Raw genomic sequence first — 15,612 nt, forward strand, 5'->3', positions numbered from 1 at the left:
CCAATCTCCAGCGGATCGCGCCCAGGCAGCCGTTTCACCTTCATTTCGCACAGATTTTCTATCCATCATTCAGAGCTGACCTTCCTTCTCAGCTACAATTCCCTCATCATCAACTCCACTTCTTGAGAAACTGTTGGCGCTTCTTCTGCACTTTACTGTGGTGCCGGAGGCCTAACCCGTGAAAGCCTCGCAAGACTACGCCTGCCCACGAATAACTCTCACCTCGCAATTAAAATAGCTCTTGCGCAGTAACCGTGACATCCATCTTTGAGGTGGGCAAAATCTTTTTTTTTTTTATGTCGCTTCCCTTACGGAAACTGTAACCGATCCTATATAAGTACTTTTCTACAGACTGGTAATTAATAAATATCAAGGTTCGGGAGGATATAAACACTACAAACAGCTTATTTTCATAGATATCACTTAAGTTTCACGATGGAGAAATATGCCCGAGATAAAGATGGAGGAATATGCTTTAGTGGTTGAGATGGAAAAGAAGGGAGGGAGAAAACTGATGGCGGACAAGATTAAATATTTTCGGGGTGGAAATTCTCGCGATATCTTAGACGAGGCCGGAAGACAGGGAGTCAGCAGAGTCTCCGGCCTCTCAGTACGTGTGCGTAGGCGTCATTGGGCTGTTTGGCGGTTACGCAGCGGAGTCAGCGTTGGGGGGTTTGAGAATTGGTGGTGCAGCGGGAGTAGTAACTGAAGCACCACCACTACTGGTGAGGGAGGGGTCATTTCGCTCCTTGCCGCCGCAGCTGAGTGGGAAGAACGTAAGGAAGAACAGCCACAGCCGCCACCAGCATCATGGGTGAGTCTCCATCCCGAGCACTTTTCTGCTGCTGGGGAAGGGCGGGAGTGGAAATGCCGGCTTGGGCGGGGGCGATGACAAATGGAGGAGCAAGTCCCGGGCCCGTTCAGGCACCTTCAATTTCTTTCTTCCTTCGCGCTGCTTCCCATGGCGGCGAAAGCTGTAGCGGGGGCCGAGCTTCAGCTATCCGCGCTTGCTGCTCGTCCTTCGTGGAGGTTCGCGCCCAACTAGTAGTTAACAGAAACCGCATTTCTTCCTTCTGGCTCCCTCTCCTTTCGGCTGAAGGAGGTCAGGTTGGGGGGACGGACAAAGCTCGCCCCAACCTTCCTCTGAATTCCTTGGTGCTCTCGGTTGAAGCTCGTTTTCTTTCCAAAATGAAAGTCTCCCTCCGTCCCCACTTTTGTTCGACGCCTCTCGGTCATTTTTCTCTCAGTTCCCCGCCCTCCTCTCTCATTCAAGTTCTTCCCCTTACCGGCCCTATTCATCTTATTTTTTCTTTTTCTTTTTCTACTGGGCTTTCGTTCAAGCTTTCGAGTAATTTCACTCTGAAAGGAGAGAATTGCTAGTGGATCCTCCAGGCGCGCGGACCCATTTCCTGCGTCTTATTTTACGGCGGGTACTTTCTGCGACTCCCCCCTCATTTTTAATGCAGGAAACTAAAACGCTCGAAAACGGAATCCACTCCTCTGTGGTGCTTTCCTTTTCTTTGCGTCCGTTCTCCGAAACCATTCCTTTTAGCCTCCTAGTTTTGGAATGCAAGGCACCATAGAAGATTGGGAGGTATCAAAAAATCCCAAAGCAGGGAAAAGGAAGACCAAAATGAACGTGTATTTGGCAGCATAAACAAATCGGGCACATTGCTGTTTTCTCTCTAGTTAAGTACTCTTCTATAAGTTAAAGTTGTTACCGTTTTCAAAAGCTACTTATGGATGGGAAACTCTTAATTGTACTTGTGGCCATTCTGGTTGTTTGGTCACACCTTGGAAAGAGCATTCCAGACGATTCTATATAACTATGGTATGTAGGGTAATTTGAGTTAGCTTACTGTGGTTCCTTCTAGAAATGGCTTTTTTTAAGTTGTAAAATTTAAATATTCATTTTTAACATTTTAATGCTAATTTTCTTTTTAAAGAAATATTTTGCATTCATGCTAATATTTAGAACTATTCTGAAATACTGATTCATTTTCTAGTTCAAGATTACTCATGTAAAGATTTGTATAACATTTCAGATTCAATCATTAAGCTTTGAATATACTTGACCCAGGTAAAACTTTAAATATGACAAAAGTATTAACACTTCATAGATTTGCTTACTTGAGCTATCAATGATTCCTAAACAATTGTTAAGTGTATTCTAGTTAGATTGGTTCATTTTAAAACTGGCTTCAGGGAGATGGGAAGACTGATTGGTTGTTTGGAAGAAAGTTTGATTGGGTATATCTGGTTTTATTCATAATTAGAGAACTGAAATGCCTTTTGATTTTAATAATTAATTCTACATGGCAAATTTTGATCCAGTTTAATGAAAAAAATGCTATTTCTGTTTAAATGCACATGAATCAAAATTCATGGATTTTCAGTCTATAGGTTTCAGTTAATATTTTTCAATCATAAAGTTAGATTTAATTAGGAAGGAATAGAGTGTGCTGAAAGATAAGTACTCATGCTTTATCAAATTGCATTCATTACACACAAAGTTTTTCCAAGATAATTATAGAAATTGGATATTTCAAGAACATCTGCAAAAAACTGGACTAATAATAGATTGGATCCAGGTTTCACTGATGCTGAAGTAAATCTTGTGTATAAAAGTGGAATTATATTTTGAACATGACTAATTTTTATGTCTGGTTTATCATACTTTGAAAATGGCCCTTTAGTCCAACCCCCTTCTCAGTGTAAAATCCAAATTAATGCATTCTAAACAGCTGGCTGTTCATCTTTTGCATAAACATCCAGTCTGGCAAGATTTGTTCTTGACAAATTTATGTAACTTCTGATAAGTACTGCAGTGTTTCAAGATGTTTGGAGATTAATTTTTTTGAGTTATAGAATCTTCCTAGGTGTCTACATTTTTATGATTAGTCTATGGTTCTTTAATTCCTTTTTAAAGACATATACTTGATTCTTCCACTCACATGGTATTTTATCTATTTTCTAGTTCAGCAGTTCTCAAACATTTGGTCTTAGGACTCCTTCACATTGATTGAAGCCCCCAAAGAAATCTGGATTTTGTGGATTATATCTATCAATATATCAATATTCATTATATTAGAAATTAAAACTTGAGACATTTCCAAATATTTATTTGACTTCAATGACCCCTTGAAAGTGTCTTGGAGATCACTTTGAGAACATCTGTTCTAGGGTAATAGGATCATACATAAAGTCTGTCCTGGCCCATTAACTGTTTCTTTCAATACTCTCAAATACAGTGTCAAACTGATATGCACAGTATCCGAACAGCAAACTGATAATGTGCAGAGTGAAATTGTTACGTACTTGTGTTGTGACACATCTCTATAAATTGCAGTATTTGCATTATGATATAATTTTGTCACTTCGATCCGGTCCACAAACCCATCACTGGCAATTTAAATGTATATAAATTACGTGTTCTCTGACTGTGGTTCCGTTTCAATCAATTCTTCTCTTCATCCTGTTCTTTGTTGCTTGCTGCAATTATATCCTCCTTTTGGTGAAGACTTAGACAAAACAGGAGCAGAGTTTCTTAATATTTGTCAGCATTTTTTTGGTTTTTATTTGGCAGATGGTATAATTCTTCATTTTTTCTTCTATATCTTTTGATCCTATTTGAATAAACTCCTTTATTATTACTAGTATATTTTACTTCCAATTTATTCTGAGCTTTTGCTTTGCAACATCATTTGTAGATTGTTACTTGATTGTACCCCCTCTGTGTATAATGTTTTATTGAAAGTTTTAACAATAGTTAAAACTAAATAGTTAAAAAACAAACTGAAGTAGAACAAAAAAGGGAAGCAATAAAATTAAATGTGCAAAAAGAGAAAGTAGAAAAAAATGAAATCACAGCAATTTTCATCACAGCAATTATAAGTACAATTATATTTTAATCTCTAATTCTAAAATTATTTTCTTTTTATAATTTATCCTGTCTAATCGTCAAAGCCATAAATCACATTCACTTTTTCTTTTTTTGCACAAAAAACTCTTAAAAGATTTTCAATTACCAATAATATAAATATTTTCTCTACTGAGATAAGTTAATTTATCCAATTAAGCAAGTTCTGTCTTCAACTATTTCTCCATTGTAAGTATTATAAACTCTTTCCTTTTTTGTACATACAATAATGTCACTGCAGTTATCATATCTAAAAACAGTGCTTCGTGGTTCTTTCTAAATGTTTATCCTTCAGTCAGTGGTAGGATTCAGATATGTGAACAACCAGTTCCCTGTATGGATGCCGCTTCTGGAAATCCATTCTGGGCCTGGGCAACAAAAATTAGCTACCAGTTCAGCCAACTGGCTGAATCCCACCATTATAGTTCTAGGAAGAACAGTTCTGATTTCAGTTGAATATTATTCTTTAAAATCTTTTAAATTTATGTATTGGAACCCAATATTTTCTAGCTTTTTATATATCCACCAATTATGATAAAATGACCCTTCTGATTGTTTAACTTTCCAAATTAAAGTATCTTTATACACCTTAGATAATTTTTTGGTGTCATACCAATGGTCCGTGACTTTATACAAATTATCTTTAAGATTATAATGTAAATTTTAATCCTTTCAACCACATATTTTCCCATTGTTCCATTTGTTTAAGTAAAAAAATAACCCACTCTATTGTACATTCTTTGACCTATTCCAGTGGTGGCGAACATATGGCACGCGTGCCAGAGGTGGCACCCGGAGCCCTCTCTGTGGGCACACGTGCCGTTGCCCTAGCCCCGCCTCCTCCCACGGCCCTCTCCTTCCCAGCAGCCCCCCCTGGAGGAGAGTCGCCCCCGAGAGTGGCCCATGCGGAGCAGTGCAGCCAAGGACATGGCAGCCAGGCAACGTAGAAAAGACTCTGCCCTCATGCCCCATCATGCACAGTTGATGCTGCAGGGCGCGGGCAGAGGGCGTGGCCGCCATGGCGCTGCTGGGTGATCTGTGGCGGGCCCTGGAAGCGGTGGCCCTGTGGGCAGGCAGGGTGGGGTGGGGCAAGGGGTGGAGCAAGGGCGGGGCCAGTTTTTGGGCACTCAGTCTCTAAAAGGTTCACCATCATTGTTCTATAGTATATAGATTGGAATTTTTCATAATGTTCATAATGTATTTTTTTAAATTTCAACCACACATGAATAAAAATTCATTATGAACTACAGAGATAACTAGGAGGAAGCCATCAAGCACATTATATTTCTTAACCTATCCTTAATTTGAGATTATCGATCAATAACTCAGCTGAGAAACTTGTAAAAATAGGAAATGGGGAAAATGACTATGTTATGCTGGAATTCTTGATTTTAAACTGAATATATCTGTAGTAAGCATGTACTTTCAAAAAAACAAGCATTGATAACTTGATCAAAAAGAATTTAATGGGAAGATAGGTGAGAACTTATTAAAAATAGATATTAAATTACAATTTAAATACATTATTAGTTAAAAGAAAACAAGAGACAGTGCAGTTAGACAATTGTGTGAAAATCTTGAAAATAATGTATAGAAGATGGAAAGAGAACCAGAAATCAAAGAAAAGTACAACCAAGTAAAGATAAATGGTTAAAATATTGTGAGATAGTAGAATTTGATCAAGGGGAATATAAAATGAAACCTAAAGAACTAATAAAAGAGAGACATAGTTATCAATGGCTTTCTTACAATTATCAGAAAGATTTAAAATAGATGCATAGGTATAGTACAGGTAGTACCTGACTCAATAGTAGTAACTATGAGGGGGATCTTGGTGTCCTAGTGGACAATCACTTAAATATGAGCCAGCAGTGTGCTGCAGCTACCAAAAAAGCCAACACAGTGCTAGGCTGCATTAACAGAGGGATAGAATCAAGATCACATAAAGTGTTACTACCACTTTACAATGCCTTGGTAAGGCCACACTTGGAATACTGCATTCAGTTTTGGTCACCATGATCTAGAAAGTGCAAAGAAGAGCAAGAAAGATGATCAGGGGACTGGAGACTAAAACATAAAGGACGGTTGCTGGAATTGGATATGTCTAGTTCAGTGATGGTGAACCTTTTAGAGACAGAGTGCCCAAAAACTGACCCTGCCCTGCTCCACTCCCCTGCCCACCTCTGCTCTGCCCCCCCATCCCCCGCCCCGCCTGCCCACAGGAACACTCACCGCCTCCAGGACCTGCCGCAAATCGCCCAGGCAGCCCAGCAGCGCTATGGCGGCCACACCCTCTGCCCGTGCCCTGCAGCATCAACTGCATGATGGGGTATGAGGGCAGTCTTGTCTATGCTGCCTGGCTGCCATGTCCTTGGCTGCGCTGCTCCATGTGGGCCACATAGGTTCGCCACCACTGCTATAGAATAACTGTTCTAAAATAGATCATAGACTATTCTGTGGGAGTGAGCAATATTAGATTACAATTCCTTCCCCCCTTACATAGGATATTTGTGTCTTGCAGAAACCTTTGTCAATGAATGTAGAAGATTGAAAAAAATTCAAGCTGAATTGATCTTTGTAGTAGGTCTCTGAATGTAGGGTGAATGCCACATCCTTTTCAATATCTCCACATAGCAAAGTAGCTGAGCCTTTTTTAAAATGTTGTATACTATACTTGTGGTCTTTGATTTTAAAAAATGTAATGGTACAAAAAGTATATTCAAGAGGGTGGATATTAGTGCAGTTAAAAATAATATGTTAGTTACAAGACTTGTCTTGATTCAATTTTAGTTTACTGTACCTTAACCAGACCATAGCATGCTCCAGTCAGGAGCTGGCCCTGAAGACCTATCACCTGAATATGATAGGAAAATAATACAGTTACTATGTATAGGCATTCAGTTCCACATTTTTAATAAAAGTACCAGCAGCTTAATATAGATATAAGTATGGGATAGGAGTGGAGGGGAATAAAACTCAGTGGCACCCTGCAGTTCAAAAACGATTAGCATTATAGTCTATACCAGGGGTAGGCAACCTTGGCTCTTTTATGACTCATGGACTTCAACTCCCAGAATTCCTGAGCCAGCATGGCTGGATCAGGAATTCTGGGAGTTGAAGTCCACGAGTCATAAAAGAGCCAAGGTTGCCTACCCCTGGTCTATACTCTACCACACATTAGAGTGTTGTATGAGTATTAGGAATGTGCCATTAAGGTAAGAAGAGAGACATGACAATAGTATATTGATTTATGGCAATGGTTTTCAAGCTTGTCTATTTTAATGTGTGGACTTCCAACTCCAGAATTTCCCAGTTTGTTCCCAGCCAGGTCCAAATTTGAAATATTGATTATGGTATTGAAAGTTTCCAAATGTCTCAAGAGCATAGACAGCAACACACAAACATCCATTATAATTTTTCAACAGATTATCTGTCCCATTGGAGCAAAAAAGCTGTCCTTATGCTGTGTCTTAGACTAAAATGAAATTTAAGTAATCAGTATCAATCAGAAACAGAGTGGGGTTTTGAGTCACCACCCACTCAATCTTCTTGGCCAATAGTAAATTAGAACCTGGTTGCAATTGTTAAAACAAAGCAGCCACTCCTCGGATGTCTCTTTTTCTTTCTCTATGGTATTGTTTTTGTTTGGACCTTTATTCCATTTTTCAGGGTTTCCTAAGCATCCTGAACTGTGTTTTCTTCTAGGATTTTCATCATAGAAGAGGGGGCTATATAAGGAGATATTTTAAAGAGGCTTTGCCTTATTTTTAGCTTGTTATTGATCTTCTTGGATTTGCTTTTATACTTTCAAAGTTATGTTTTTACCTAATTAGCATTTAAGATGCCTTTCTGAAATCCATGTAATTCTTGCTTCTTGATTTTGTCAGCTATGTGGAACTTGGTATCCAAACACTTTGTCCATATCTATAGCATATTCTATTACTGGCTTTGAATACTTTTATATGTCTTTTCTAATGAATAGCTTTTCTTATGTTAATGGCCATAGAAAAGTATTTTATTTGAATTTGTGAGTAATGAATGAAGAGATTTAGAACCAGTGCCTGAAGTTATAGCCATTGCAGCGCTTGGTAGCCCATTCACACTTACAATGGGTCACAGGGGTGCTGCAACTCCTTTCACCTGCCTACTATATAACCACAGTTATGGTCATATGTCGAGGACTACTACTCTTCCTCAATTGTAATATACATTAATGTGCTTGATATTTGTTACCCTTCACAAAAATCAAAATGCTTCTTTCCAAAATAGTACATTAAATGTGTAGTTAAAATGCTATAAAAATTAATATTCTTATGCAAATATACTTGAAATTATTAATAATTGATAAATATTTATTTCCTTGATATTGGTGAATGAGGAGAATTTTGTCCTTGAATAAAATAACATGACTTATTTCAGTCAGTTTGGTTCCCCCCCCTTTTATGATATTATATAAATTAAAATAATATTTTAGGCTCACTACACCTAGAATTGAACTATTTTGGAATATAGTTGGACATTCTTTAGCTGTATTTGCATGATGGTTATATTTACAGGAATGATAAATTTGATTTTAGTTACATAAGTTAAATAGCTGGTGCCAGTTTTCACATTTTAATCTAATTTTCAAGCAACTGTTTTTGATAAGATGAGAAATCTTTCTTCTCCAGCATAGGACTACTGGGAGCTGCATGTGTTTATGCCATTTTGATTGTATGGTATTTTAGTAGACACAGATCATCTTTCCTCCTGCTTTTTGGTTCTTTTACAGCCACTAGGCTCTAACTTAGTGTTTCTATGCAGTTGTGAAACCAACAATTTTGAGGACCATGCCCCTATGCAGGCAAGCAAAAAGAAAAAAGCTTTTTGACCAAACTCACTTGGTCATGGGTCGGCAACCCGCGGCTCCGGAGCCGCATGCGGCACTTTCAGCCATCTCCTGCAGCTCCCTGTCCTCAGCCACCATATGCAGTCTGGAAAAAAAAGTGGGACTAAAAAAGTTCAACCAATCAATTCAAACTTCTCACGAAGTTTGAATTGATTGGTTGAACTTCTTTGGTTTGTGGGACTGCTCACAAACCTCTTTCCTTCTTCGGATTGCACGTGGTGGCAACGGAGGAAGAGCCGGGAGGATTGCTAGAAAGGTGGTAGAACCTGGGTAAGGAGCCGCAGGTGGCCAGTCTCGGGATGCCTCTTCCCTGCCTGGCGGGTCTCCCGTCGCCCTGCTCCACTGCCACCTCTGTTAGTCCGGGGGGGTCGCTGGGGGTCTTGGTAGCTTCCCATCTCCGCACGCGCCTTTCGGCCATCTTGCGGGCAGCAGATCTCCGTGGCCTCTTTCGAGAGATTCCCTGTGGCGCCTACCTGGCCCTTTCCCCACCTGCCCTTTCCCCACCCCTTTGCTGTTCTCCTGTCGCCGCCTCTGCCCGTCGCGCTGAGCGAGGCCAGAGAGGTGGCGACGACCGGGCAGCCGCGCCCCTTCGCCATTCTGCCGCCGCCGCCTCTGCCCGTCGTGCTGAGCAAGGCCGGAGAGGTGGCGGCAACAGGGCAGCTGCGCCCCTTCGCCATCCTGACGCCGCTGCCTCTGCCCGTTGCGCTGAGCAAGGCCGGAGAGGTGGTGGCAACATGGCAGCTGCGCCCCTTCGCCATCCTGACGCCGCTGCCTCTGCCCGTCACGCTGAGCGAGGCCGGAGAGGCAGCGGTGACCAGGCAGCCGCGCCCCTTCACCGTTCTGCCGCCGCTGCCTCTGTCGTGATGAGCGAGGCCGGAAAGGCGGCGGCGACTGGGCAGCCGAGCCCCTTCACCGTCCTCCCGCTGCCGCGGGGCTCTCCACCACCCAGCCCCTCCTCAGTCCCATTGGTGGAGCCTTCCTTAGGCATGTCACGTGTCACAGTGTTGCAACTGGAGACTGAATGGCTCCGGCAATTGCAAAAAGCTTTAGCTTTAAATTAAACCTGTTTACCTTCAAAGAAAACTTTCTAAAAGCCATAGATAGACTCAATTAAAGGGGATAAAACTAATTACATTTGTTTAAAGGGATTAAACTTTCCCTGTTGTCTTTTTTCTCATTTCCCACCCAAACCACCACTTTTTATAGCCTCTCCTCCCCCCCACTTTTTCTTCAGTTCACCTCCATCGCCACTGCTTCCGGAAGCACCAATCAGCTGGAGCCCTGTCGGCTCCTGGGGCTTCTGCCGAGCCCAGACAGTCCTGCAGCTGCAGCTGCCTCTCCCTCAGGCTTGGATCGCTTTGGCTCATTCCCCTCCCCCACTATACTTCTCTAGGATGGTCGCATACCACCTGCCACGTGGCAAAGTACCACAAGTGGTATGTGTACCACTGGTTGAAAAGCCCTGCACTATACTAACTGCAATAGCTTCTGCTGTAGTGTAGAGCAATTTTTCAGCACCACCCACAATAATTCAATATTATTATTAGATTTTTATCCCACCTTTGTCATATTAACTCAGAGCTGTGACATTCCTAATGTGCTTTCTTCCTGTTTTTCTTACAATGGGTTGGGCTGAGAAAAAGTGACTGGCACAAAGTCACCCAGCCAGTTTTCATGCTTGTAGCAGACTCAGTACTTGGTTTCTAGGCCAATATTTTAACCACCGCACTAAATTGGCTCTTCAATAAACATCAGGTTACTGTTGCCTATGAATACCTTCTCCTTTTCTCAAGATGTTTCTTAGACATCTTGTCAGGAAAATTCTTCATATCCAACCAATCCATTAAAAAGAAAACATGCAATCATCAGACAGGTGGATTGAGGGCAGCAGAAGGAAGTGATGAAGTAGAAGAAGAAGAATTCTGCTTTACCAGCTGAATTTTGCTGTTTAGAAGAACAGTGGTCACACTCCAGATATGATCATTTTGTCAGAGCAATAGCAATATAACCTCATGACCTTCCTAGGAAAGGTGGTGGCTTTGCAGCTGCAGAGGATCCTTGATGAAACAAATTATCTAGACTCTTTATGGTCAGGTTTCATTACCGATCATGGGATAGAAATAGCATTGGTTGCACTTGTCAGTGATCTCTGGGGACAGCAGAATGAATCCATCCATCCTTGATCTCCTTGACCTCTGGTGGCTTTCAGTACTATCGACCATGGTGTCCTTTTGGACTGATTGCGGGACTTGGGACTGAGTGGTGCAGTGTTGCATTGGTTCAGTTCCTTTCTCTGTGGTCAATCGGTGTTGATAGGGGGTAAAAAGTCCAGCTCACAGCCACTCTTCTGAGATGCCAGAGAACTCTGTACTCTCTCTCTTTGTGCCTTTTTAATAGTGACATGAAACTGCTGGGTGAGATCATCCAATATGGAGTGAGATACCAATTTGCTGCTGATACTCAGATTTATGTCTCCACCTGGTGATCCAAGTGAAATTATGTCTGCTCTTTCACAGTGCCTGGAGGTTAAGTGGCCTAGATTGGGTAAAACAGGAGCCTAGATGGAGTGGCTGTGAGTATGTGGAGCCTTGGGATTTGGAGGTTTATTATTTTTAGTTCTGGACAGGGTGGCAGTACCCCAGACAGACCTGGTGCACAATTTGGGGGTTCTAGCCTTGTGACTCTTGTTCAAAGAGCAGATGTCTTTGTGGTTAGGAGAGCTTTTACACAACTTGGTGTTGTGCTCCAGTTGCACCTGGGGGTTTTATTCAATTTTTGTTTACACTAATATAAACATAGAGGGCTTGAGTGAATGAGACTGTATTCATCAAAGTTTAAAACTTCTCCTTAGCTCCATGTTTTCCTTTTTAAAGGTCTCATAAAGAGGTTGTGATCTGTGAAATAACTGTGAGAAGGAAAATTAAGGCTCTTCTTCCATATGAGCCCTGATACCTATACTATTCTAACACAAAATAAGAAAGGCAGCTATTTGCTAAGTTTTAATATGTAATTAAATTAATAATGTAATATGTAATTTAGCTCTATGTTCTGCAGTAACAAAGATGTACTGACTTGTTTTTTTACTTGATGTTTTAATATTAAAATGAATAATCACTGGTAAAGTTTTAAATTTATTTTTTTAAAAGTTCTTAGCATATGTATCTTCCTTCTCCTATAGAATAATAGTGAAAGATAGTCGCTCAAAGTATAAAAGTGAAATCATGACACACTTCAAGTCATTTAACTTATGGGGTGTTTTTATTATTATGTGTCTATATTTTACAGCACAATATCTAATAATTTTTATTCCCTGTCTTGTTTGAGGCAGGTAAGTAGCACTGTTTCATGAGATCCATGGTGGATTTTAATTTTGGGATTTGTTTGAAAAGTTCTACTTTTAACTGCTTATTATATGATTCTCAATAGTTTATCGCTTTAAGCAATAAAACTACACACAGACACACACACACACACACACACAAACAAATCTTCATTGTACAAATGTAAGTAACTCTATTTTTTTTCCTTTCTCTTTTTGATAAAAACTGAATCTGGCTTGTGTTATCAAATTACTGGAATTCCTTCCTTCCTGTGACATTTGGCTGTATTTTGCTTACTTATGGACATGTAAAATGATGGAAACATGTTGTTTACAAAGTAGCTGTAAGTATTCTTGTCTTTTCTAAAGGTAGATTTTCTTTAAAAAGAATGTTGCTTTTTTCTTGTGCTTAAATAGCGTATCTATCTTTAAGAAAATGGAGGGGGAAATGTACATACGTTCAGTAAAATTAATAAATATGTAGAAGATAGTAGGATTATTGAAACAATTTATTGATTTATAATTTTACTGGTGAGAAATGATAGTACTTACCAATCATAGAACTCTTCAGAAAGAGGCTGCAGCCTGTTCTGGTTCCAGATGATAGCATGTGTGCTATCTGAACGTAGGGTTTTTATTAGATACAATATTCCAAGCCAATGCTATATTGCATTTGGGGTCACATAGCATTCACTTATTTATCATGAACACTTATTAAGAATACAGCTTAATACTGAATATTCAAATATTAAAAATAACGAGACTGAAAGTTTTGCAAGAGTTTAGGTACAGTAGTTAGAATATGAGATACAAAGAAAATAGCCATTGTCATAGCTAGAGAATATGGTTCTTAAAAATAATATAAATTATATTAAAACATAAGTAACTTAACTTCACATGTTTTATCTTAGCAACAGAAGAATCTTGAAGGATATGTGGGGTTTGCAAATCTCCCCAATCAAGTTTATAGAAAATCTGTCAAGAGAGGATTTGAATTCACACTTATGGTAGTAGGTAAGTTACACTTTTCTAATTCCTTTATTTTTTTAGTTTAAAAATTTAAACTTAAGATTTGTTTATAAATCTGCATTATAAGTAGATACCCATACTGATGGAGTATTTATTTTATCTTCTAAAAACCAGTGCTTGATGGTCATTGCTGTAATGTAGAACAGTAAATAATAAAATTAATCTGGCATTGAAATTTGCAAACACAGTCCGTATTTAAAGAATAGAAGCTTACTCTTGTTTTATTTAGCAAATAATAAAAGACATTCAGTTTCTGATGGCAACTTGATTAACTAGCTATGCTTTCTGACATTTAAAATGTACCCTGAAGGATGGTCAGTATAGTTATGTAACTATTCAGCAGTGCTCTTCAGAAATGTTATGAATTGTTTGTCATTAGGCTTCAGTAATTAGTAGTATGTATTTAATATTCCAAATTATAAATGAGTTCAAGTAAACAAAGGGTAGCATTTGATAGAGATGAAAATAGGATTTAAAGGACTTGAAAAAAATGCATATAGATTTGCATAGTAAGTTTTTAGCTATGGTATTGTATGAAATAAACTTAAAAATTAATTTATACCAGTGATCCCCAACCTTTCCGGTTTTGTGGACTGGTGGAGGGGGGAGGGAAAGGGAATGGTTATGCATGGGCGGCAAGTGAGCATGTGCACAGCTTCATTTGTGCAAAGGCAGGCACATGTGCCTACCACTCACACAAATAGAGCTGTGCATGTGTGCTTACCCACCATTTCCACAGCCCGGCTCCAAAGGGGCCAAGGCCCAGTAGTGGGTCGAAGCCCGGAGGTTGGGGAACCCTGATTTAAACTACATAAGTTATTAATTGTAAAAGAATATGTAAGGAGTCAGAGGAGTATGAGAGACAGTATAGACTGTAATATGTATTATTTTTGTCTATATTCATTAAACTCTTGTAAGTTTCAGCATTACTTCTTCTGCTCATTGCAAAGGCATCTACATGAAAATTCATACAAAAAGTTTTAACTTATGATTGTTCATTCAACTCCTGCCTCAAGTTAACCCCCGTTGCAATGCGCCCAGTCACATGATCAAAATTTGGGCACTTTGCAGCATACCTGCCCTTACAATTCTGGAGGCAGTTCCCTGCCTATATCTACCCTCATCTCAGTCACTTGCCTGTCTCACTAGCACATGAAAGCTGCCGTACCTCTGGAGGAGTTAGCCTCCTCACTGGTTACTTCTCCTTACCCCACCATGCTAAGTAGGCATGGGCCCACCCCACCATATCCAGGAAGTCCAGGCTCTTTCTTGCCCCACCACACTCAGGTCCACTTACCTTTGACTTTTTCTATAACTGCTAACAGGTATACCCAGACTATGCAAGGTGCATTAGCGAATGCAGTTTTCTCCAGTATGACGAATGGAGAATCCACCAGTGGGTTAACTTCGTCTTCTGCCCGTAGACTAGTTGTCCAATTTTGCTCCGTCTCTCCTCCTGGGACCTCCCTTCCCCAGTCTTGACTAGTCTTGAGCCCGATTAGACTGAATTCTTGACTCCTGAAGTTATTCTTCTTTAAGGTCATATATTTCTGATATTTTGGTCAATCCGTAGGGGGGGGAGGAACTGCAAAGAACGAACGGCTGTTCGTTTGAGCCCTTTCTGCTGCTGGATCGCAGCTCAACCATGAGGCATGCCTGAGCCCAGCCGATCGCCGGACAAACAAGGAACCAGACGCCATTTTCCGGTCACCAAGTGTGACCCTGAACAAAGGGAGAGACAATCTCCTTCCCCCCCCAAACCAATCCTCCCACAGGGCTAGCCAGGATAGCCAAAGCAAATTCGGAATACATTAGCACAGCTGATCAGCGGGCAATTTAAACCTCCCGCAGATCAGACGGAAGCCGGTTATCCACGTGGGAACAATAGGGGGCTGGTGAGCTGCAGAGGAATATCACAGCTCTCAAGGCTCTTACCCTAAATCAACTAAAGACCTCAAAGGCTCCTGTTGTTTCCATTGCCTGAAGCCTGGGATTAGCTGGTCAGCAGAGGACTTTTAAACTCCACAGCTCCCTCCCAGAGTTTCCCTGAAACTCCGCGACTTCCTTGCAACTCATGCTGGCCGTATTCCACTGAATACAAGCGCTGGGGTTTTTTTGTTTTTTGGGGGGGCAGTCTCCAGGAAATACACTGAGGAAGGCACGAGAGAAACTTGGGTTCAGCCAATAACAACCTCAACTCCACCCAAGCTCAGTCCTTCTTCCTAGCCACATAGGAATAATAAAAAATAACAAATAATAATAATAATAATAATAATAATAATAATAATAATAATAATAATAATATAGTAGTAATTGAAGAGCACAAGACATAGATCAGCTCACAATTACCCTGAAACAGACCGGAATTGAAAATTATTCCAGTTAAGAATGGCAGATACCAGCACAGTTCAAACAGCGCAGGAACCTGTCACCACCAGCCCCCCTGCTCGTAAAAGA

The 15,612-nt window shown here is 40.4% G+C and overlaps 1 protein-coding gene across 3 annotated transcripts in view; it reads left to right on the plus strand.

Moving 5' to 3' along the window:
* Nucleotides 1-577: 577 nt before the first annotated feature.
* SEPTIN7 (septin 7) overlaps nucleotides 578-15,612 on the plus strand; it is a 73,569-nt gene continuing 58,534 nt past the window's right edge. For 2 of the 3 annotated variants that reach the window (XM_015811760.1, XM_015811762.2), the window contains exons 1-3: nucleotides 578-814; nucleotides 12,466-12,470; nucleotides 13,038-13,140. In XM_015811760.1, the coding sequence (XP_015667246.1) occupies nucleotides 811-814; nucleotides 12,466-12,470; nucleotides 13,038-13,140 (112 nt within the window). In that variant the 5' untranslated portion in view covers nucleotides 578-810. Of the gene's footprint in view, nucleotides 815-974; nucleotides 977-12,465; nucleotides 12,471-13,037; nucleotides 13,141-15,612 lie in introns of all 3 variants that reach the window. The other variant, XM_015811761.1, reaches the window with a different exon arrangement.

The sequence above is a fragment of the Protobothrops mucrosquamatus genome, unplaced genomic scaffold (genome assembly GCF_001527695.2).
Source record: "Protobothrops mucrosquamatus isolate PMUCROS unplaced genomic scaffold, P.Mucros_1.0 scaffold48, whole genome shotgun sequence".
NCBI lineage: Eukaryota > Metazoa > Chordata > Lepidosauria > Squamata > Viperidae > Protobothrops > Protobothrops mucrosquamatus.